The sequence below is a fragment of the Pterocles gutturalis genome, unplaced genomic scaffold, assembly GCF_000699245.1.
Source record: "Pterocles gutturalis isolate BGI_N339 unplaced genomic scaffold, ASM69924v1 scaffold42548, whole genome shotgun sequence".
Lineage (NCBI taxonomy): Eukaryota > Metazoa > Chordata > Aves > Pterocliformes > Pteroclidae > Pterocles > Pterocles gutturalis.
In genome coordinates this window covers 61245-86676 of record NW_010119674.1, presented here as the reverse complement: position 1 = coordinate 86676, position 25432 = coordinate 61245, and the positions used below count along the sequence as shown (strand labels likewise).

At 37.6% G+C, this 25432-nt stretch overlaps 1 protein-coding gene across 1 annotated transcript in view; it reads left to right on the top strand.

Annotated features, from left to right (window-relative positions):
* TENM3 (teneurin transmembrane protein 3) overlaps positions 1 to 25432 on the top strand; it is a 116803-nt gene that overhangs the window by 34342 nt on the left and 57029 nt on the right. Inside the window, exons 6-10 of the mRNA XM_010076639.1 lie at positions 25 to 219; positions 1323 to 1523; positions 4368 to 4553; positions 17994 to 18020; positions 20557 to 20703. Of these exons, the coding sequence (XP_010074941.1) occupies positions 25 to 219; positions 1323 to 1523; positions 4368 to 4553; positions 17994 to 18020; positions 20557 to 20703 (756 nt within the window). The remainder of the gene's footprint in view (positions 1 to 24; positions 220 to 1322; positions 1524 to 4367; positions 4554 to 17993; positions 18021 to 20556; positions 20704 to 25432) is intronic.

The following is a 25432-nucleotide window of genomic DNA, read 5'->3' as shown; positions in this document are numbered from 1 at the left end:
TTTCTGACATGTTGTATTTCACAGCAGCCTGCCCGGTGCTGTGTAGTGGCAATGGGCAGTACTCCAAAGGACGCTGCCTGTGTTACAGTGGCTGGAAGGGCACCGAGTGTGACGTCCCTGCAACTCAGTGCATCGATCCCCAGTGTGGGGGGCGAGGAATTTGCATCATGGGCTCTTGTGCCTGCAACTCCGGGTACAAAGGAGAAAACTGTCAAGAAGGTAAATGAGTAAAAGTAAATATTTACTCCAGCACCTGCTGTTGTTGGTCACATTTCCAGCTGGCACATCCAGCTCTATCAATTTTGCTAGATCTAGATCATACACACTAGCAGTGTTTCTTAAAAAATTATTTTGGAATACTAGAAATCAAGTTTGGGAATCACTAGTATCACTGAATTCTACAGAATTATTATACTTTATTTATTCTCAAATAATCAATGGGAAAAATCTTAATAATGTGTGGTATCTTTTTGCTTTCCAGTATATTTTTATTTATTTTTTCTGGATGAGGTCAGCTAAGAAGAAAGCACACAAAAAACAGATGTTGGAATACAGGAAGGCTTTCTGAATTTTCACAGTATAGAATAAATCATTAATGTATTGCATTTGTTAGTGATCTTTTCCACTAACCACATTGTGGAAAGTGCTGATTCAAATGCATCAGAGTGAAAAATGATGCGTCATTTTTGTATTCAAGAGATGTGCATAATAATATTCATTCGGGTGTGCTGCAAAATGCAGTTCATTTTCCAATCTATGTTTTTAGGGAGTAAAAAGCGGCATTTTCTTCCTCAATCAAATTGATTTTATTGATCTGCACGTACAAAGTAATGCAATTAAGTCTCTGGAATTAAATTTTCAGACCATTGACCCTACAAGTGTAACATTTTATTAAGTCAAATTGCTAAATTAAATCTCGTCATCTAAAGCACATTAAAGTGAATTAAGACGGATAGACAGTATGCAACTCATTTATTTCTGAAACAAGCTGAGGGTCCTATACAGCTGTCAAACCTCTGTAGCGGTGGATTAGTGGAATCCAACACTCGTTACGTTGTGATTAGGCAGAACAGAGATCAGTTGCCCAAGACCTGAAGCCAGTCTTGTAATTCAGAAAAATCAGCAAACCTTGAAAGGTTCTCTGTTAACTTAGTGGTAGCCTGTAAATATCTCGATGTCAGTCATGTGCACACACAAATTTCACAGTACCAGAAAGCAGTGTGGAAGCAAAGTGTTTTCACAAAGAAAACTGCATCTAGGAGTTCAGTAATGTTTTTAGGAATGACAAGAAGTTTAAGCTGATCTTTCTTATCTCCCCACAGCGGATTGCTTGGACCCAGCCTGCTCCAGCCATGGCATGTGCATCCACGGAGAGTGCCACTGCAACCCAGGCTGGGGAGGCAACAACTGTGAAATCCTGAAGACAATGTGCCCTGACCAGTGCTCTGGCCATGGCACCTACCTTCAGGAGAGCAGTACCTGCACCTGTGACCCCAACTGGACAGGTCCAGATTGCTCCAATGGTAAGAGTTAAAAGCACTCACATTTTGTAAAATAATGACATTCTAACATTATTGTGTTAAGACCTGATCTGCTGAGCTGATGGAAGTCTTTGAGTTGACTTCAGCATCAACTGTGAATTAGTCCAAAGGTTAAAAAAAAGTACAAGTACAGAATGTTCTTTGTACAATATATGATTCTAAGTATCATCTTATCTAACACATCTATTTGGAAACTTAAAACTACACCAGTGTAACTAGGGACAGTCCCATTTTAAAAATCTCTCCAGCTAATTGGAAGTATTTTTCTTGAAAAGCAGTCTGTGTTCCAGTTTGAATGCAAGACTGAATCCTAAACAACTTTTGAGGAAGGGCGCAGGCTGGCAGGGTGGAAGGAGTTGGTAGGAATGAAGAAGCAGAGGGATTTCTTGAAGTCTGATACTGAGTTTATTAAAACCATAGTCTGAGCTTAGAAACAACATGAGAAAATGACTGGAGGTACTGTCACAGAGAGCAGAATCTAAATATTTATAAAGCATGAGAGCAGCCTTTTGACAAATACGAGTTTTTAGATTGTTTGGGAGCCACGTATCAAAAGAGACACCATGTCTAACTATGAGACATATTTGTCTATAACAGTTCCTCTAACAACTCAGATGATTTTGTTAATGAAAACTGAACACATGGGCTAGCTGGGTTTATGCCAGTTTATGAATAAATATAACTTTTTCATGAGGAACGATCTTTTTAAAGTAAATGCACTTCTTGACCAGGATCTGTGATACTCCGTAATGGTTTATGCATACAAAAGTGATAGGATAGAGACCCAAACATTCAAGAAAAAGTGACAGAGAGAAGAAAATGTTGTGTTCTGTTAAATTTGTTCAGAAGAAAAAATTATTCTCTGAATGTTTCTAGCACTAAAAATGGCTATTTGTGAGAGACCCTTTCTAGTTCTCAGGCAAAACATGGATCCTCTATTTCTGTGACAGTGTCCTCTATTTTTAATGATTCAGTTAATGCTGTTTTACTTATGTCTCAAGGAATGATCGGTCATTAAAATAAAATATTTCTGATCATCTCAAATATTTCAGAAGTGTCAAACTCACAAAAGGGCTTTGTAAAAACACACACATGCTATTTGTTGAAGTTGTGCAAAATGATCTTCAGACTGGTACACTAAAAAAGTAAATCTTATCCATAAACATTTTGTTAAGCTGCTGGAAGGAAAAAAGAATTAGTTATTTCCATCAGAGGGGTTTATAGGTTTGAAATCAGCAGAGCTTTCCTCTGTCTTCATCAGCATTTTGTCTGTTAATTAGCCCTTCAATTCCACTTCAATTAAATTAACTCTAATTAATAAGTTCATTACAAAGATTGACGCACCTTACTCAAAGCTAGTGTGCTAAAAGCTGATAAACACCTTCACCGTAATGAAAAATTGATTAGATTGAAGAGAAATAAACCTTTCTTTCTTGGAGCTGCGTTTATGTTTTGTGACTCTAAAGTTAATCAAACCATCTTGCACCTCTTAATCAAAAATTTAATTCAAAGTAGATAGAAAATGCTGTATAGGAAGGAAAAAAAAAAAAAAAAAAGAGGGGGGGGAAGATAACAGCTCTCTTTCTCCTTAAAGGTTTTGGGCTCTTTCTTATGGGAAATGTCACAGCTCCTTGATACCATGTTTAATGTTCCACAGGACTGTGAGAGAGAAGTTATGCTCTATGGGGAAAGAAAAACAGTGTTGAGTGGGAAACTGGAAACACTTTCTTGTGCTGAATGCTTTCTTCTTTTGCTGTTGAAAATTATTCGTCTTTTATTACTAAACTGCTTGTTGTCTTTCACAAGAAAACAAAAACTAAATACAGTACTTCTGTGAACCAGTACATGGTTACAGACAGCTGTATGCCGAGGAACTAAAGAAGTCCCTCGGGCTGTGTAGTATCTCCTCTTGTTTTTCTGTTGTCTGCTTAGCAGAAGTAAAGTTTACTGGAGTCTTGACTAAATGATCCAAAGCTGTAAATGCAAAATCTGGCAGTCTAAATTATCATCTTTTATTGCAGAGACTTAACATGTGTTGTTTAGCCTCTGACTACCTTTGTTAACATATTTTTCAATTATTCTATCAGTTACGAGATCCTGTTACTGTATGTAAATGACAAATTAAATTGATGTATGTTGATTTATTTTTTTTAACAATTATTATTTAAACCAGCCTGTTCATAGCTGTCACTGATATAAATTTAATGAAAGTAAAAGGGAATAATTTTTTATATTTAACAGATGTGTCAGTATGTCAGCATAGTACTAATTTGTCTCACTAAGGCTGATTCTTTATAATGAAAAAATGTGTCAGAAATGGCACATTTTTACTTTGAAAGAAAACAGGGAGCAGGGTATGGAGGGGAAGCCTTGTTAGAATGAACTTTCATTAATACTAGATTTTTCACTCACAACACATATTGACCTACATATATGATACGTTTAGTCACGAGGAGTACACTGTAAATTCTAGTAGGACTAAGTACCATATAATCTAGGTTTAAAAAGGTTACTCTTAAGACATATGTGATCACAAAAAAATATGGCTGCAAATTACTCAGAGCTACCAGAAGAAGTGTGAACATTTAAGCACTGCTAAGTCTGCTGAATAACTAAGTGAGCACTAGCATAGAAATAAAACTCTGTAATCTGTTGGGTCCTACCTGAAAATGCCTTTCACAGTAAATCCCTTTGATTCAATTTTCAAAGATTTTGCCTTTCTTATTCTTCACAAGTCGAGTTAAAGTGTAGCACTGCTAATTAATGCATACCCTCTCTCTCCCATGTGCACTCTCTTCTTCTTTTTCTCCCCCATCTTGAATCCAGAAATCTGTTCGGTGGACTGCGGCACACACGGTGTGTGCATGGGTGGCACGTGTCGCTGCGAGGAAGGCTGGACGGGCGCAGCCTGCAACCAGAGAGCCTGCCATCCCCGCTGCGCGGAGCATGGCACCTGTAAAGATGGGAAGTGTGAATGTAGCCAGGGATGGAACGGAGAGCACTGTACCATTGGTAGGCTGGCTATGCTTTTACCCTGTCTTCGCTGCAAAATTCAAACAGCCAGTGCTGCTGGCCACGTCTGAATAAGAAGTGTATTACTTTAAAGCTTGTTTCTTCAAACAGAATATTTGCACATGTCAGTCTGTGTAAAGGAGTTGATATTTTAAGAAAGGAAATGGATATATAGTGGCTCATCAGTTCTTCATTCTTAGTTTGCCATGGAAAGGGAGGTGGAAGAATTTCCTTTGCAGTCTTTTCCCTTTAACAGCCTTTTGCTGAGGGGGAGGTTATTTTTATTTTAAGCTATAAATATATTATTTGATTTGTGCTTTTCTATTTTTATGTGATAGCTTTATGTCTTTTGGAAATGAAGCTTCCTATTGTTTTTCTTCTTTTTTTTTTTTTATTTTATGGAGAAGCTCTAAAAAGTGACTTGCCTCCACAAAAATGTCACTTCCACCTTGCAGTGTGATCTAGCTGCCCAAAATTATCTTGTCAGTGTAATGCTCTGTTTTAGAATTATATCAAATTTCTTACATATAAGTAATGTAGCAGCAGTTTAATACAGCTGATTGAGAAGAAGCCATCATTATTACAGCTTCTGTGTTTCTGTAATCAAGTTAGTTCTAGCACCTGGAAACCTTTGGAAATGACTGTACCTTTATCAGTGGAGATTTTATTTCTCAGTTATTTACAGTCCATATGTAATACAGCAAGATATCCCTCTCCACTGCACAGGGCTTGACAGTGAGCTGGCATGAGAAATTAGGCATGTAAATAAGGGACTGAGAAGTAGAGGAGAAGTTGCCAAAAGGTTTATCATTTTTATATTGATTTTGTATAGCTGTAATGCTAAGAAATTCCCTTCTACACTAATCCCCCTTTGTGCAAGACACTGCAGCTCTGTAACAGAGGAGGAGGGTCCTACCCAAACAGTTTTTGTCTCGGCATGACCGAAGAGAGAAACTATTGCATAACAATAGGTAGGAACCACAGACAGAGGAACTGGCAATGGTGTAAGTGTAAGAGATTACTACCTTGTATTTACATATGCGGGGAGCACCAGGCAAAGCTCAGCAAGGGCTGTGACAGGAGTAGCAACATGGCTTTTCATGTATTTATGGGACACATCTTCCAAGTTGTGAGCAGCATTGTGACTAGTCACTTAGAGGTGGATTGAATATGCAGCAGAAGAGGTAGCCACAGGTCAGACAAAGGCAAGAGCAACGTTAAGTGATGGGGAAATCACTGATAATTCTAATAGTCAAAAAAATTCCAATAAGTAAGAAAACCCCATAGCTTTATGTTTGGAGAGATGAAAGAGACTGAGTTAAAAGAGGTGATGTAGCCACAGCGACAGGATAGAACAGTAAGTCTAATAGCTGTAGAGCTTATGGATGTGAATAAAGCATGATTTGCTTGTGCCACAAGCTAAAAAAGAGGATGGAGAATTTTAGCTTTTGTGGGTGTTTTGGAAGAGCTGTAACTCCGAATGTGTTAGCACAGCTAAGCCATCACTGGGGAATGTGTATGCAAAAAATGGTGAAACCCAAGCTGCGTTCCCGGGTAGATTACAGTCCTGACTGAGAGGCAGAATGGTAGTGCTGGGCTTGGTGGTCATGGGTAACAGTGGTGTGAGCTTTGAGGGCAGGGAAAATGAGGGCCTGTTTCAGCTGTATTAACTGATACCCACATCATTGCACTAGGAAGATGGGGCAAGGTTTTGTTTTGTAGAAGGGAGTCAATTGTGAAGCAGTAAGAGTGATTTCTGAATTACTTTGTGCAGAAATCACAACTGAAAAATCAGTTGTTGTTTTCTAATGAGATTGCTCAGACATAAGAGGGAGAGGGAACCAAGGTGCATCTGCAGAATCCCAGGGAAAATCAGTAGGGTTAACATTTTTGAGGTGCTTCCAGAAAACATGCTGACAAAGAGGGCAGAGAGGTGGGGGGAGAACTGCTTTCTGAACAATAAAATAAAGTAAATCTTTAGAAGTAGGATAAAGCCTTTCCTTTGACCACTTTAACTTGCCAACGAGCAATTACTCAGCAGATCTCTCTGCTGTTGGTCTCACTGACCTTGGCAGCATTTCAAGGGTTGTAGTTATACACGGATGAACTGCTCTTGAACAATTTTCCCAACATATTAAGCACAAAAAAGTTTTTCCTCAGCACTGGGCAAGCAGGTCTGTCTTCCCACCTGTATATTCTTTAAATGGGTGTTTACTTTGCAGCTGCTGCTTTACAGATAGTTTGATTTGTTTATATTACCCTTACAGCATCTATGACAAGTAATAAGGTAGAGGCTCTAGCCTACTGTTACATTTATTTTTCTTAGAGCTGTTTTCTTCAGGAGCCCAGTGTTTTGGAGAAACCAGGTCATTTTATTGCTCATTTCCAAGAGCGTTTCCACTTAGTGGAGTAAAAATTGCTGCCTCCTCAGCTTGGCAGATGAAGAGTCAAATTGCCTTTCTCTCACCTGCCCTAGAGTAGGTAGTAGCTCTTTCTGAGCAACAAATTTCAAAACACAAGTGACATCAGAATGTTTCTCCACGCAAAACAGATTTTTATTGTCACCCTCCATTTGTAACCCAGACATTTTATGGTACCTACAACTCTCGACTTGGTAGCAGAATATTTACATAATTTGTGTTATGCATATGAAAGACTCCCACTCTCCCTTTATATGCCTAAAAATGAAAAACTGCATCCTTCTTATTTCTAAAAGTCATTAACCTTTTAGCTGCAGTAGTGGGAAGTATTTTAGAAATGCAGATATATTTGTTTGTTGCAGCTATTAGCTGGAAGTCACATGAAGTACAACAGCCTAAATTTACAACTTATTTGGGAAAGGAATACTCCAAAGAAGTTGTAAATTTTAAGGTCAGTGGACTTTATTCACGTTTTGGGAAAGGAATAGCCTACCAGATCTCTATCTGGATGCACAAAATGGGGTAGATATGTATGTATTAATCACAGGGGCGCTAACTGGAATGTGTACTGAATCATCTAAATCCATAACTCATTTGATCAAAGAGATTATGGCATATTCGTGAAGCATGAAAGCTGTTTGAAATAGTAAAAATGTTTTGCACCTCAGCTAACGATTTTTATGTATTTCTAAATGCTAACTATCTGTCCAGTCTCAATTTCCAGTTAGCCTACTGTTTGTGTTGTCAGTTGATATATGTTAAAGGGTAAAAAGAAGGAAAAAACAAACCTATCTCCTTAATTAAAACAAGGTATCCTTAGTTTTATTCCTCTCTAATATCTTTTAAACCCTAGATTGCTTCTTGAGTTGTGCTGATTTTTATGTATACTTCAAGATATTCAAATGGGAATTTGGCCAAAGGAAATTCTAATTGCTCTAAATATCCAGAGACTGTTTTTTTGTTTTGTTTTGTTTTTATTTCAATATTTTGGGACATGGGGAAGCAAAATCATAGGTGATAGCAAAGTTTTGCTTTGTTCAGAAAAAAATTAGACATCTGCTTACCTGTGTTAAGCATCAGTGTTTCGCTAAGGCTGAGGATTGCAAGAGTGGAATTAGGAAATATTAGACATACATATTTAACATACTTTTGATTTGTGAGAGAGAACAGCATAGACCAAATGAGACAGGTTTTTTTTTCTTTTTGTTTTTTTTTTTTTTAAGTGATGTGTATGGTAAGGTCGGCAAGATTGTTTTGACTAATGCGGTAAACCAGATATGTGCTGCTGATATGCACTGTTCCATTATGCATTTCTGGCACAGGGTAGCTCCAACTTCAGTACGCACATGATGTGGGCAACACTTGTGAGTCATTGCTTTTGCTCTGAACACATACTTCCAAAGATTTATATCAAACATGTTCAGCAGATAACTACATGCTCAGTGTTGTGATTAAGTTAATCTAACAAGAATTAACAAAACTCAAGATTTATTGCTATTATTTAGCATCTTACAGGTTTGAACTAAACACTGGCAATGTATGTTTCAAATGCTAAACAATTTAAGGCATCTAAATTATTTACTGTCTTTTCCTTCGTAAGAATTGTAATGATTTACCATTTCCTGTAGCCATGTGAGAACTAGTTACATCAACAATTTAGTGGAAAACTGTTGAAAATCACCTGTCAATTGTTTATTTAGTCTGGGTATGACATTGGGGATCTGAGGTGAGCATCCATATATTGTCTTGTGAAGCTCAACCTGCATCTCAGTGTGATACAACACTGCAGATCCACAGCTGATGCCCAGGTGATAACCTGGATGAAAATTTGTTCTCTAATTAAGTTTTCATAACATAGTTGTGCTAAAATATGTTTTTGTTTCCTTTCTGTCCTGTCTTGCAATGAGTTCAGTGACCCTTTCCTGTCTTGAGTAGTTGTTTCGTGAGATTGGAACAGATATTATTTCAGAAAGTCTATGATTTTTTGAGATATAGCTGTCATGTACCATGAGTAAATTAAGTAACTGTCATAGCAAGCCCATAAATACAAATACTTTTCCAGATGCTCTTCCATTAAACTCTGTTAGCTGAATTAAATTAGTAAATAATTTTGTTGGTGGGGAATCTGTCATATCCATGTGCTGTGTAACATCTCAGTTTCACAATGCAGCTTAATTTTTTCTACAGACCAAATTACTTGTAGAGTAATCTAAATTGCAAATGGGCCAATTTGCATTAAAACTATGCCTTTGTGTTCAGATTTGTCAACACCTCTTTTCTAAAAAGTCTTTAACATTAAGCATGGGTGGGTAAGACCATCTATTTATGGAGCTTGCCTGCAGCTCCATTACTTAACACATGAGACAGGTTACAGCTGTTTAATTGTTATCGTGTTGAACGATTATGTTTCAGTCCAAAATTAATATTTATATATGTATGCATGGAAAGCATATCGTTAAACATAAGTGATCTAAATTTGGATTAATGTCATTAGGCATTTATATTAATCCCTCAGGAGGGCTGAAGTTAGCATCGTGGTACTTTCATGCTACTTTTGAGTGCTGCATGAGGCTACTTTACCTGGTACACAGAACTGAAATTCAAATCCAGTGGTGGTCCACTGTAGAAGTGTACGGCTTGTAATATGTTTGTATACCAGTGAGAACTGGTATTTAATCAGCTTATCTTCTAAAAATTTCCCCTTAAATTTAGTTGAGGAAAAAGTAACCAGGAACAGCAAAGTATTTATTTTAACCTTTTCTTTGCCTAAATGGCATTAAAATGACATCAAAATGAATCAAACAAAAAAAAAGTTTCTTCAGTGAGAGATTTCTAGTTTCAGGTATTTTAGGTAGAAAAACAGGAAAATCCTCTGGTTCAGATTTTCAGAATTAGAAAAAAAAGAAAAAAAAAAAATCTAGAGCGTACTCCCATAACTGCATTTCCATTATTACAGACTCTGTCCTGGTTACTAGTTAAAATGGTTTTCTGACTAGGGAGAAACATGAGGACATCTGTGTGCTGGTTTTCTATGTGGCCATGAGCAGTGTAAGCTCAGAAGTACTGCCAGGGTTGAGGAATGCTCAGAAGTAATCTCCTCCACTAAGTTATAGGATCTCCACCTGCTCTTCAACACTTGTTTAAGCTTAGGGCTCCTTATATTACAGATTTCAAATATGGTTACAGAGAAATAACATTTTATCTCTTTATAAGATCAGAGAGCAAGTCAGGACAAATATGTTCCTTCTGTTAATTAAAGGATGTGCTTGCAGAAAACTTGGTATGGCTAGATATCATTACACTGTATATTTTTGCAGTATAGGCTTGACAAACTAAGTCATTGACCAGTCTGAGGGCTCAGTTGATCTTCTCCACATTTGCAGATTAGGGGGAGAGTAGCATGAGTAATTGATATTATGATGACGACTGTCATTTTAACGCTGATCCGAAGTTGCCAAGCATGGTTTACTTTTCTCCAAAGTTTAAATTACTGTACATATTTGCATTTCATAATATTTTAATGTGTCAGGTATTTAATGCACCTTAAAGTGTTCATGCTAAGAATTCTTTGTAAATTCCTAAATTCTTTTGAGATTTTAGAATTTTGATCACAGGAAATTTTTTGTCCTTCAAGTTAGAATAATTACTGCTGTATTTATGTATTCTGTGATTATCCAAATTCGTAAGTTTATGTTTTTCCCTAGTTTTGAGTTAATGGAATTATACCTCAGTACAAATTTCATCTTGAAAGTAAGATTGTATCTGAATGAAGGTATGTCCTTTGACTTTCAATTTATTCTTAGATAAAATTAGCCAAAGATTCAAAATTAATTACATCAAATGTCAATTACTTCACCACAATATTGGGAGTGAAATCCTACTTGCAAAACATCTGACCACACTGGAGTCAGGAGTATACCACAATACTTATACCTGTACCCTCAATGCAAAAACTTAATGGAAAAGATAAGGTGACTTTCTTGACACCCAGAGGATGGAAAACCACAGCTTAATAAGATTTCATGAAATTTAGTGCAAATGTTTTTGAACTTCCCTGTGCCTAAAGAGCCTGTTATTAATTTGTCAGATCAAGCTTTGAATATGCAAAGTATTTGTACATTTGGTAACTATAAAAATATTCAATTACCAGGTAAATTTAAGATAGTGTGTGTGCAACTGAAGATGTGAAAAAAAGTGAATTATTGGTCAGGCCTTAACACATTTCAAGACCAAGTATCTCAAATACAAATTATCTGTTAGCATACTTTAAATTGCTAATTGGTTGATTTGCATTTAAATGAAGACCACATGTGAAGTTCAAGTTAGGCACATTTTCAGAAAACGGCAGAATCCTCTGAGATGTGAAGAATTTCAAAGCATGTCACAAAGCTTACTTGAGTTAAAGTGGCCAGAAAGCAAGTGGTTTTGTACGTTGTATAGTTGCATGCTGCTCAGACACATTCTGAAAGTACTTCTGGTCAGGAAGCAAGATGGAAACAACAATGTGTCCCATCCCATTCTATTCCCTAATATGTTTCCAAGCCAAATTTACTTTTCATGCAGTTCCTAACATAAGCATCAGGTTTTACCTCCATCTGTCTGAGGCACGTCTTTGCAAGTTTGTCAGAGGTCTCAAACAGGTATTTGAACTTTTTTAGCCTGTACGTGAGACAGTTTTAAATCCTTACTGGCACGTACCCTTTCTTCTAAATCCTTTTCCATCTAAATAGATGTTAAATAGGAAACAACACTGCTCAAGAACGTATCAGCAGTCCCAAACTTCCTTTGTCTATTATATCCTTAATCCAAATGAAACTTTTATTCCAAGATATATGTGGCTTTCCAGTAATAATGATGAGAAATCTTTAATGTAAAATTGTGATGGACACCAGAACAAAAAATCTGAAGGGTAGTGGGCTTATGTGCCCCTGTACATAAAAACCCATGAATGGTTGCTGCAACAAATGGTTGCAGTTTTGGCAAGGGATAAATTGCAGTGAATTCAAGTCTCTCTGCAGAAATGTGTGCAGCAGATATCTCTGCTGCATGTCTACACTGACATTGGAGAAAAGTGGAGAAATTATGAAGAAGGTATGATTTCAGGGTGAGGATTATGTTTTGGCATATGGAGGGAGGGCAACAAAGAAAATGGCCTGAAATTATTATTCCTTCCATGTGTTCTTACAAGAAGGGCAAGATGGGTATTTAGGCAGAAAAAATGAGTGTCTGTAATCCTCCTCTATTGGCAGCAATGCTCTGAACATATGGTACGTCTAAGACAAGGTTCTTATAAATTCAGAGAAAGGATGACGGCCATGAGATGCTTACAGGCGAAGAACATGTGCTTTTGGTACTTTTCAGTGATGAATAGAGAGAATTACATTTGTAAACTATACCAAAGCCTGGTGCCCCCAAGCACTTTGGAAAACAGGACAAGAATTTAAAATTACTTTAACAAATAGCACAGGCTATGCAGAAAAATAAGGTGCAATTCAACAAATGCTGGGTTCTGTACTTAAGAATAATCAACTGCAGAAATTCAAGTTAGGAAGCAGCTTGCCCAGCAAAAGAGACTCAGAAAAAGCTGTAGTGGATGATGAATTTGACATGAGTGAACTGCTCTGAAGACAGGTTGGTACAATGGCTTTAACATTTTGTGAATTCTGGACTCTTATAAGAGATACGTAGCTCCTCAGAAATTGCATGTGGATGCATGGCTTTTTTTAGTCACCCTTTGAGAGTAAAAGCAGTTGCTTAAAGGAATCAATACACTATTCCCTAAGTCTCCTGTAAGTAGGATAAGACATACTGGGTTTAAATATCACAAGGGATATTTGACTTTTTACATTCAGAAGATGTTTTTATTGTCAGGATAGTTAAACTGTTGGCTGGGTAGAAATGAGAGGAACTTAAGAGTGATCTGGTAGCCAGGTCAGGAGAAGTAAACCACCATGGCCTGAGTCTTGAATAGGTTAGAGGGGTCAGGCCACAGCTGTCAACTCTGAGTTTTGTACCAGTTCCCCCAAAACAAGCCTGAAGACCTGTTTACACAAACTGCATTATCCCTAAAGCTTACAATAAAACTCTCAGAGTTTCTCTTCTGGTAGCAAGTGTCTGTGAAACCACTGATAGATGAAGCGTGTACCTCATCCCCTGCTACTGCTTGGCTGCACAGGGAGGAAGAAATAATATTCATATCACTTTGTTAGCACAAATGGCAGAAGCATAGGTGGTTCATCCAAGCTTCCCTGTTGCTCACCATGTAAAAAATGCAATGTCACAGAATAGGATCTCTTTTTTTTTTTTTTTCCTTCCTTTTTTCAGTTTGTGTGCATAGGACTTCAGAACTTTCAAATGCCCAAAAACCATGTTAAAAGAACATTAGTAAAGTTGCAAAATGAAGATCATAAAGTTAGGAAGCCCCAAGAGAACACTTTCATGTGTCATTATCATTGTATCATATAACAAAGGATACAAGGTTTATTAATTTGAGCATATGCATATCATTGTAATAAAAAAATATATCTTTCACTACTTTTCCCTCTATGCCTGACGGACCTGATTTAAGAATGTTGCAAGGCTGGGAAGGGCTGTCGCATGTGAAAACTCCATTTGTGCCAGAGACTGATGCGAAGAGTGATCTGTTTAAGAATAATTTTGAAGAACTGGATTGCACCCTTGCCTCTACCACATATTTTCTGTTCGTCACTGACAAAAGCAAACTTTAAGAGAGTGTCCTCTGACTGTTCTTCATTTTCTGGGGGCCCGACTTGCCTGTGTGTGAATTGCTAAAATGCTGGTTTGTGTATGAATTCCTGTATAACTACAAGTATTCTGGAAGATCACATCATAGGTGTTTGCAGCCAAAGGGATGGAGGCTTCTTACTTTAATCTTTCTGTGCCCTAGCTACCCACTGGTAAAATGAGATAATGCAGTCTCTGCTCACAGCAGTAGTGTGAAGGTACTATACTAAATTATTTTGATTTTAGGAGGAAGGTGATAGAAAAGTCCATAAGAAAAGTTACTTCTTTGTTTAGGTTAGCATGGTGTGCCTGCTACTAGGGCATCAGCTGTCTGTTGTTCATGAGAGAACAAGTGCTGAATTATGACTGCCAGTTCTGTACATTGACAAAGGAAGAAGGGTATAAAAATTGCCTGGGTAACCATAAAGCTGGCATTGCCTAAATTTGGGGTGTTTGACTTTGCCACTCTCATGATATCCTTGTAATGTGGGGGGGGTGTCCTATGGGTCATAAAGTTTTATACAAATCTTAAGAATTAATGAAAAAATCAATGATTCTAACTACAAAGAAATAGACAAAGGTATAGAAAGCTTAAGGTAAGCAGTATAATATCAACATACCATAGCTTGCTTGCAGTCAGTTTTTCTACCAAGAAATTAGGATGACATTTTGACCTCTTATCACCTTATATGACACTTAGTGCAAAGTTACGCAGAAGTGTGAACGTGGCTGATGCAAGATACGTTGTTCGTGTCTTCCTGTAGATCTGTGTCTGGGAGGATGAAGTTTGTGTTAGCTGCAAAGATAATGTATGCAGTCGTTCCCCAGTGAATGGGGATTGCTGTACAGAACCGTGGAAGATGATGAGAGTAAGCAAAGCTGAGCTTGCTAGGAAAGGAGGACAGCGTTCTTCATTGTTGCTGCCTTTTTTCCTTCCCCCCTCTGGCTCTCTTGTTTCTTTCCAATTTCTCCTTTCTGATTTATTTTAGAAGGGAGAGGCTGTAATGCAGTAAGGAGGGGAGAAAGCTGATAGTATTAGTGGAGAGGAGGCAGGGGTTTGGCTCATGCTTTCAATGTAGAGGAAGCAAAAAACCTTAAAAATAGTTTTTAGTTTAGGCAGACCTAGACTGACATGGCTTTTGTCACATTCTTTTGTATTGTTGCTTCACATCTAGTGGTGCTATGAGGTCACATTCTGCTCTTACAGCAAAGTAATTCGTTACTCCAGTGGAGCTGTTATGAGTTGACACTATAATAGGACTATATATATGAAAAGAGTATATAGCATGTTGTAGTCTAGTGTACAGGTTACAAAGATTATGATGGGTGAAGACATCTTGTGGAGGATCATAATGTAAACTAATAGAAATGTACATTTGCTATACAGTATTTAGAAGCATGCCACCGTTATAATCCTTTATGTCAGAATAATCAGAATAAAGCAATGTTATAAGTAACAATTAAGGAACATCAAATCAATGGGTATGTGACTCATGCTGATTCAAACAGGAGCTGATTTGGATGAATGGATTTAATATGTACTTTTATTCTGTGGCTATTCTGGCATACCTGGAGGAAGCAGCATATGAATAACTTACATCTCTGATAGGAGACTAATGGGAGACATTTAAAAAAAAAAAGTCTAGGTTCTGACTGGTTATGAAATATGCCGTGTTAAATGTGAATTTGCCTGACTGTTGTCAGTTCTTGGTAAAATACATTTATCTGCCACATATCATATATAAATATCCATACACCTTGTTCACACCATATATATTTTACATTGTATGAATTTTGAATGCCACTTACATCTTCTTGGATTTTCACTATCCTAGAAAATGTACAAAGTTTATATCATCATTTTTCTTCTTCTTCATTCCATTTGGAGCTATATGAAGTCCATCTACTCCTGGAAATAATTTAAAATTTCACAGTCTTAAACCCTCCAAACCCTTGTAGGTATACTGTCTGGTATATAATTAGACTTTTTAAGGATTTAACATAACCCATATGTGCCAGATGTTTCAATAACTTGCCAAAGAGCACCTGCTGGGATGCTCCATCCTACTGAAGTGCTCCAAATCCCACCTAGAATTGCAGAGGGGAAAAAGGCTTGTATTTTGTACTTACACACAGAGCTGAGTTCATTCCTGTTTCAGTTGCAATACCGTGAAGATATAGAAGACAGAATGGCACTGCAAAGTTATACTGGTTTTGGTCACTCGTTTTCTGCTTTTTGATTGTTCTAGGATGCTGCATATTAACCAAAATAGTTTCTAACGTTGTCCTTAATGTCAGCTGACCATCAGTAAAGCAGTGCTGGAAGGTAGAACTTGTTTTCCAAGCATTATAGGTTTAAGGTCTGGAACTGACTTCTTATAAGACTACTGTATACAAAAAAATCTTAAAGAGCATTTTCTTAATCCTTCTTTTTATTTTAATGCAGATTGGATTTCTGAAAGGAAAATGTGGAGCCTGGGATTGCAGGGACTATCTTCAGTTACCTAGGAGCTTTTTTTTTATGTTCTGTTTTGTTACCTATCCCTAGATTTGTAGAGGCATTTAGTATTTCACTGGTGGACAGATGCATTCCCTAGACAGAACTAATTGCTTCCATTTTATGGAATAAAGCTTGATTTTTCCTCCACGCGTTCTACATCATGTTGTAAAAGCAGCTGTGTGGGAGCAAGGGGAATTATATTGGATGAGTAAGAGAAGAATTTGATCCACCCTGAAATGCAGCTGTATCACTTTTTTTTGTTTGTGGATAATGTGAAAAGCTACTTAGTTTGTTGCTGCTGTTCTAAATGTTCTGTAATTGATGTTTTCGTTTTCTTACTTTGTCTCCCTTTAACCTTACCTTTATAGGAAAAAAACCCACCAAAACATGACTGTGCAGCGGACACCTGACACTTTCTTCAAGAGAAAGGGACTAGAAAGTTTCCACCTCTTAGTCATAGCACTGGCTGTGGCTTCTGCTAGTCTACATATCTCATCACGTCCCTCCCTGGGCTTTTTCCCATTCATCCAAACTGGAGAAAATGCCATGGTTGGAAACACGTTTCTTACACATCCAATACACAAAGTTGAGAGTTAATAGCAAGTGACAGAGTAGTTGCCAGACAGGGGCCATTGTCCAGCAGCAGTTTAGAAAAGGTCAAATTTTGAAAGTAGGAGAGCCCACAAGGGCTCTGTTGAGAGACCTTATCCACAGCAAAAACAGGGGATTGAATCCAGCATTGCTGATTCAGCTTGGCGTGCCCCCACTGCAATAGTCTTTAATATCCCATCACCTGGTGTGCAGGTGGCTGCGTTTGGTAGCCTGCAGTGGACCTATCCTGTGTGGTTTTGCTAGATGACATTAACTCCTTTAACACAACTGCAGCTGATGTCTGTTTCCTGAAAAGGAGGAGGGAACATATAACCTATGTCTGCTGTGTTTCATGTATTAAAAGTAGGGTCTGCTGCTTTAAATTCATCTTGTGCTCTGTCTTTCATTCATCCATCTGCCTCATGATTTTTTTTTGTGAAATTTTAAGTGTCATAACTTATGGAGAAAAAAATCTTGCTGTTCTTGGATATACCTTGTTATTTATTTTTATACATATAAAGCCTAAGTTTAATTTTCACCTGTTTTTCCAAATGAAATGGATCACCATGCTACTAACCCCACTACGCCCTATTCCATCCCATGTATACAGTCTAACTTATTTTACATAATTGGTGTGTGCTCAGAAGAATAACTGTGACTGAACTGAAGCAGAAGAAAATTATTCCTCCGAAAAATCCTATTAATCCAGTTGGAATTAAGATAGTGTGTTGGTTATGCTGTTAGAGTCACATGTGACCTGCAAATCAAAGATCTTCCATTATGGTCAGTGTTTGAAAGCTCATAAGCTAAGTAATTACTCTTAAGTTGTGTTAAAAATTGAAATTTTTAACTAGCTTTGGTTATATTTTTGTTATACATAAAAATCAAAGTGCGTGAAGAGAAGTCAGAAAAAAAAGAAAAACCTAGTCTCAGAAAGGTAGAATCTCTTTCTTCTGCAGGCCTCCTCTCTAAAATACTGTTTAATTGAAATATAACGATGCTTGATGAAAAGATAATTTCTTGCATTTTTAAAAGCCTTGAAGTACATTTTCATTTTGTAATGTAAGACCTCTCATGTCAGGTGCACCTGCTTGATTTGCATGTGAATTCTGAACAATTCTTGTTTTATGTGACACTTCTGAAATGTCTGTCTGTTTTGTTTTTTTTTTCCTTTTAATTCTCAAGCTCACTATTTGGATAAGATAGTGAAAGGTACTGTATATTTGCTCTTTGGTGACATGCCTATACCTCCATGTATTTTTTTTAATATATGAATATATAATTGCAAATGTACTAGACTGGGCAAAAGAATCTTCTCTTACATACATTCCATGGATTATAGATTTAACTCATATGGCTTTCAACTCATCTCAAATTGAAAATGCAATCTTGCTTATCTTACATAATAGCATTTTCTCAGTAATTATACATTTATATACAATCTGTATAGATGTCTTAGATTTTGTTTGAACCAAAAACTGAAGATAGTATTCATTTGCTGTTTGGTGCTTTCTCTTTGTTAGTTTTCTCATTGGACCTCTACCTACAAAACAGTAAATGTTTAGCAAAAAAAGCAAAGCAATAATTCTGTCACAGAACAAGTGTCATTAGTTCTAAAGAACAGATTAATTATAGATATGGGTGCTTTTATATATAGACAGATCAATAGAATACCCCAGGCTTTTAAGCTTATGTTTATCTGAATGTAGAAAATGTATAGGAAATTATGACTTGTGTTCTATATGAAGCTAGAAAAAGCTTGTATATTCTATGTAACATTTTCAAATAAAAGGTTTGAGGAAGCAAAAGCCTAACATGAAACAGCAAATATTCTTGTATCTTCAGTTATGGTGAAAAATCGATTTAGAAGAATGTTTAAAATATTCCTACCCTTCTTTCCCTGAGTATCTTTCTCTATTCCTTATTTGTGTTTTTTTTTTCATTAGAATTTGGCAATATCATGGCAATATCCAGGCTTTCACACAATGAGTCTTGAGTGTACCCAGTTGACTCCTAAAACGCTTTGTCAGTATTGCAATTAAATATGTAAGTCTTCCATAAATTAAACAGAAGAAACATTAAGAAAAAAATAGCTCTCAGTACATCAACAAGTACTGTTGGCAGCTAGTCTGACAGAACGAGAGTAGCAAGACTAATCTCAGCGTGGCATGATGGCAGGATATCCATAACTGTAGTAGCATCACCATGCTTCCTCACAAGAGGTTCTTTTGATTCTCTGCCTTCTAGGAGCAATTTGACAAGAGTTAAGCACCCTATATAACTTATTTTCTGGGAATGTTTCTAATTTGGAGCTACATGGTTGAAAGGAGTCAGTAAATTCAAAAGCGTTTAGAAAAAAAAAAATAGACTATTACTTCCAAAAAACTGCTAAACTAAAATCTAAGCTTAACCAAAACAGGTCAGTAGGTTAGTTACAAAGATAGTAGTTATAGCAAGTGAAAAAGTGTTTAGCCAGCTACTTAGATTTTTTTGGATAAAAGTTGACAGAAAATTGTTGTGTCCAAAAATATCTGATTTGTAGCCACCTTCTCATAAGATACTTAATGCCATATCTGTACTTGCTTCTGTCAGTGTCTTGTCATAGATAAGGAACACCAAAATCTACATATTTATAGTCTCGTCATCTTCATACAGATCATGTTGGCTGCATGCCAGATTTCATCACTAGAAAGTGACAGATACTGTTTTTTTTAATGCAATGTTAGACTGAAAACAATTATCGATTTTGGATATATTAAATTATTTTAATTGTTTCCCAAATTTTCCCTCCTTGGCCATAAAAGCAGACAAGATAGGATATAAAGGTAACAGCACAAAAGCCTTAGGGAGATTGTCACAAAAAATCACTCTCTGCTATCTGTCTTGAAGCACGTCACTACCGTGTTTTTGTTCAGTCTATCAATGTTTTATTGTGGTCCTTATGGTATTTCATTTTGTCCGTCCTAAGTAATCAAATACGCACAGCTATTACATTCAGTTGGAAATCCTGTTGGTCCTGTCCCATCCGTATGCAGCCTGAATCCTAATGTTTGTTAGAATAGATGCTAAGCTGCTTCACTATTTCCTGGGCTTTGCTTATTCTGTGAAAAGGAATGTATTTTTGGCATAAAGTATAGTCATTAAAACTGGCCTATACTTTGTGCAATTATTTAATGCACTGTAATTTCACATGAATATACGGCAACTCTGAGACCAGATAAAGTTAACATTTTCTTTTATTACATGCCTAAAATCATACCTGTTTTCCTGCTTAAGAATTTGGAGGGATTTGTTCATAGTAACAGGGAGCTTAAACATTTGTGCCAGTAAGTAACCAATACTGCATAGAGCAAATAATGATCTGTTCTATGAGCACAGAAAAATATATCATTTTACACAGCCGTATTTGCACTATGCACTCATCTCTTGTTACTTTCTAAAAAAAAAAAAATAATTAAAAAACAAACTTAATTTTGTCTGGCCTGCAGGTATTTAGAGGATTGGTGCATTTATTTCCTGCCTGTACAGGTAAGTGGTGTCTCAAGTGTCAGGCCAATCAAAGATGCCACTTTGTTAAGAATTACATTCCCTAGGTAGTGTTGCTGTTCCACTCCATGTGCAATTACAGTATTTGTGCTGTTCTAAAGGCCTGTTCCCAGTAAGTGTCCTTTGTTTGTATTTTTTTTCTTTTTATATAATTGCAGTATTTAAATCACTTGTGATTTTTCTTCTTTATCTGTTTCAACAGAGGGTTGCCCTGGCTTGTGCAACAGCAATGGGAGATGCACGCTGGACCAAAATGGCTGGCACTGCGTCTGCCAGCCGGGTTGGAGGGGAGCGGGCTGTGACGTAGCCATGGAAACTCTCTGCACTGACAGTAAGGACAACGAAGGAGGTAAGGTATACCACCCAGATCTTTAACACTGGGAAGAATGTGTTGAGGAACGGAGGTTTTACAGTCAGGTGATGAAATACTGCTGTGAGACCCATACACACATTTTACTGGCTCTTACGGCTGTAAGAATACGCTGCAGTATTCAGTGCTTTTATATGGTGTATCAGCAAAGCCTTACAAGATGCTTGTGACAGGTGAGATATGTACTTAGAAAATGATGGGTGTCACCTTCGTTTCCCTGCAATGTTCTTTTATATTGGAATAAAACATAGTTTCAACTCAATGAACTGTAGTGGAGGGGGAAAAAAAAGAAAGGAGTTCAAATTTTCAGTGACCTCACAGGAAATTATCCCAAGAGAAAAGGCCAAATGGGAAGCTTACATTTTGACCTACCATACTATTGCTGGAAACAATTGGTAGCCCAGTCTGCAGAGATCTTATCCTTCCATCACCTGTGAACACTCAGATAACTGACAGGATGCTCCCAGAAGTCTCTTTTTTTGCTTTGCTTTTCCACAGTCTGTCATTCAGATGACAGGTAACAATCTGCAGGGAGATGCAGGCAGGACTGTTGACTTAAGGAATCAGTCAGCAATCATTGTTGTAGGGTGGGGAAGGCAGAGGGGCTGTGTCTTTGGCATGACACCAGAATCACACAAAAAACCCACACAAAAACAAGAGTAAATGTGAATGCAGTCGTATATTAGATCGACATAATGCTTTTATTGTCTATCTTTCTTCCCCTTCTCTCATGAATGCTTTTTGTTTAACACCTTCAGGTTCAGAGCAATCTGTGACTTTGTTTCTCAGGTTTAGAACGCATAGGCCTTTGTCATTGCTGGCTGGCTGTTTGCTCTCATATCCTGACTGCAGTTGGAATCTTAGACATCACAAACTGTAAATAACAGCAGCATTTACTTCCCAAGGAAAATAAATAACATGGTTAAAACAGTGCTGCTATTTATTGCTTTACACGTCATTTGATTTGTCATCCTCCTCCATTCCATACTGTGTATTTTGAGTCAGTGTTGCATGTTTAGGGCCTGAAGAATCTGACGCAATCTGGTATATGCAATCTGAGCTAGCATGAAGCTGAGTTTCTGCATGTAGGAAGGGAGCAAGAGGAACGATTAACCATAACATTTCCATGCAGAGATGTGCTCTTTGGGGAATTAAGTTAAGGTGGGCTGGGGGATTATGAATATAAGGAAGAAAGAGAACCCTGCAAGCATGAAAGGACACAAAGCAAGGAGGAGGAGAAAGTAGGTTAGAGCATAAACAACTTGGAGGAAAAAAATAGCTCATGTAGGAAAAAAAGTTGAAAACCCAGTGATAGGCTAAAACAGACTCAGTAAACATTAAAGGTAATATGAGGACATGACATATCAGAAAGAGAGGCAAGAGCAGATAATAGAGCAGTGGGAGGATGAGGAGCAAGGTGAACTGGAATGCATGAAAACAGAACAATGGAGAAGAAGATGCTCCTTCAGACTGAAAACCATAGCTGTTTGTGAGGAAAAGGGGAAAAGGAACAAGGAATTGGAGCAGAAGGATCTAACAGAATGACTTAAAAGTTCAAGAAGAAAGAACAACATTGAAAAAAAAGTGTAATGCTGGTATTTCATTGCTTTTTTCTCTGTTTTTTTAATTATTTCCTTTACAGACATTATGCAGCTATGTATGCGGAAGAAATTGTCCAAACAGGTGTTTTGTCATGATTGACCTATATAATGCCATTTGTCACTGGCATTTCTCTTTCAGTGGACCTTATTTTAATTTATATGCTTCAGTACAGAGCATATTCACTTCAGTCTTTGACTAGTATCTGAGGAAGAGGATTAAAATATAACAAATTAAATTAAAAACTGGAACCATACCAAAAAAAAAAAAAAAAATGGGAAAAGAATGTCATCTTTGACAGAAACCCACCTGGAAAGAGAAGCAATGTTTCTTCCCTTTCCAAGAGTATGTGCAATCAGCCCACTAATCTCTCGAGCAAACCATTCAAGTTCCAGACAGCTACAGGGAATGGCACAAGGATGCCTCTGCTGTATTTGTTTAGTGTGGGACATTAGGTTAGGTGAGCACTTTTGCTGAATTTATATTGATAACTGCAGGTAGTGTGCTTTAAGCGCATTAGGCTCAGTGGTTACATAATTAAATTTAACTTGGTTGTTAGCTAATTGATATGCTGTGGTTAATGTTTGTGTTTTCGTCTGACACTGGATAAAATATATTTCATATATTAATATGAGTATAATTCATTAACAGCCTGCTGTTGCCTTGATTCCTACCTCTTTCTGGGACTGATTGTTCAAACTCTGTGAACATGAGCATCCCAAGGACCTCAATGGGAATATGCTCCATAGGAAATGCTAATGACATAAAGGCAAACTTGATCATTTTCCCTCTAGATACTATCGACATATGATGGGATGATTACTACTCATCTTCCTTTTAATATAGATTTTTGAGAGTCGTGCAGGATGAGGCTTTGAGCAACCTGGTCTACTGGGAGGTGTCCCTGCCCATGGCAGGGGGGTTGTAACTAGATGATCTCTGAGGTCCTTTCCAACCCAAACCATCCTATGATTCTATGATTTATTTTGTCCCCCTATTTTTCTTTCTTCCAGCAGTTTTATATGTACCCTTTAAATTCCATTCAAAGGCAAACACACCCACTCATACATCTTATTTTTTAGACGTCCTCAAGTGTGGGAATCCTCTGTCTTGACTCCTCTCATTTAATGTTTTGGGGGTTTCATTAGTCTCTCCAAATAAGCAATGTTATAACCAGACCATGCTCCATTGCAATTCTGTGCATTTTGCAACAAAGGGAGGAGTAATATTAATCAAGACTTTTACAGCTAGACTTTCGCTTTTGAGGAAGAAAACAGTACTGTAGTCATTACGTCTTCTGTATCCAGAAGAACCACATAGATCTAGAACAAAAAAAATACAAAATAGTCTTCTGAGACTGATAACGGTTGTCCATCTGGCAGTAGGAGTTTCTATTTTCTTTATAATTTCACTATCATATTTGAGTGATATAAATGATAAGACAGCGTTGAGCTAAGTCTCATATTTTTCAGGCTAAACAAAATTCATCAATAATTTTGCAGAGACATTTCAGAAAGGAAATTTTACTCTGTTTCACACAGTGCAATAGAGTATTCAACTTAGTGGTACTAGACAGCTCTAGCCACGTAAGTACAGAGAAAGAATAAAAAATGTTTTTTTAAGTTATAAGGAGCCAGATTCATAACCATCCGTCACTTGCCTGGGCAAGTTGCTGATAAACTCCACAGAAAAATAACAAACAGCATATCCCTGTATCTTGGCTGGTGAAAATGAGATTCTTTCTCTGATTGATGTTAGCAGAGAGGATTGTAAAAATGCATTTCCAGCTGATTAGTTCAGAAGGTGTCAATCTCATGCAGTTTTATGACCTGCAGACTATACTCCAGATGTACATTTGCTTTTTATAAACTAACAAAGATGAATGATGAAATTTGAGCATTTCTTTGGCAACTGTGCCAGATATTGCCTGGGAGATCATACAGAGATATAAAACCCCCAAACTATGCTTTTAACTGTCTGTACCCCCAGCTTTGACACCGATCCAGGCTTCTAGAGTTAAAACCAGCAAGGGAGGTCAGTACTTGAGCTAGGAAGGAGTTTCATATTGTACAAGAAAGAGACTAGAAAACTGTTAAGAGTCACAGCCTATTTGAGGTTGGACAGGCCTCTGGAAGGCATCTGGTACCCCCCAGCTAAAAGCAGGGGCAGCTAGAGCAGGTTGTTCAGGGCCATTTCCAGTTGGGTTTTGAGTATCTCTGAGGATGGAGACTCCAAAACTTCCCTGGGCAACCTGTTGCAGCATCCGACTTCTTTCACAGTAAAAAAAGTTTTTCTGATGTCTAGACAGAATTTCCTGTGTTCAAGTGTGTGCCCAATGTCTCTTGTCCTTTCACTGGGTGCCGCTGGAAGATTGTCTTTTTTCCGCCCTCCGATTAGGTATCTGTACACATTGATGAGATTCCCTTCTGAGCCTTCTATTCTCCAGGGTAAAGACTCTTGGCTCTCAGCCTTTCCTCATAGGAAAGATGTGTCAAGACCTTAGCCATCTTCATGGCCCTTCACTGAGCTTTCTCTAGTGTGTCCGTGTCTCTCTTGCTTGCACACAGCACTCCAGGTGTGGCCTCACCAGTGCTGAGTAGAGGGGACAGATCACCTCCCTTCACCTGCTGGCAACACTCCTCCTAATGCAGCCCAGGGTGTCATCAGCACCTTCTTTGCTACAAGGGCATGTTGCTGGCTTGTGTTCAATTTGGCGTCCACCAGGACTCCCAAGGTCTTCTCCACAAAGCTCCATTGCAGCCAGTTGTCCCCCAGCATGTACTGGTTGTTCGTCCCCAGGTGCAGGAGGACTTTGCAGTTCTCTTTGTTAAACTGCATGACGTTCCTGTCAGCCCATTTCTCTAGCCTGTCATCCCAGGAAAAATCAATCTTCTTTCTTTTCTCTTAAAAAAGCTTAAGTTTTGATATACTTAACGATGACTTTTTCATCCCTTTTATTTTCCTTGAACTGACTTCAGTGTCAGGTGAGCTAAGAATTTTAGATGTCCAAAAGAATGGAAATCCCAGTCCTTTACTATTTTGCTGGTCCTTTAACTGATCCACATAACACAGCAACCCTTAGAGGAATACCTTTAGAAGATCTCTGTTT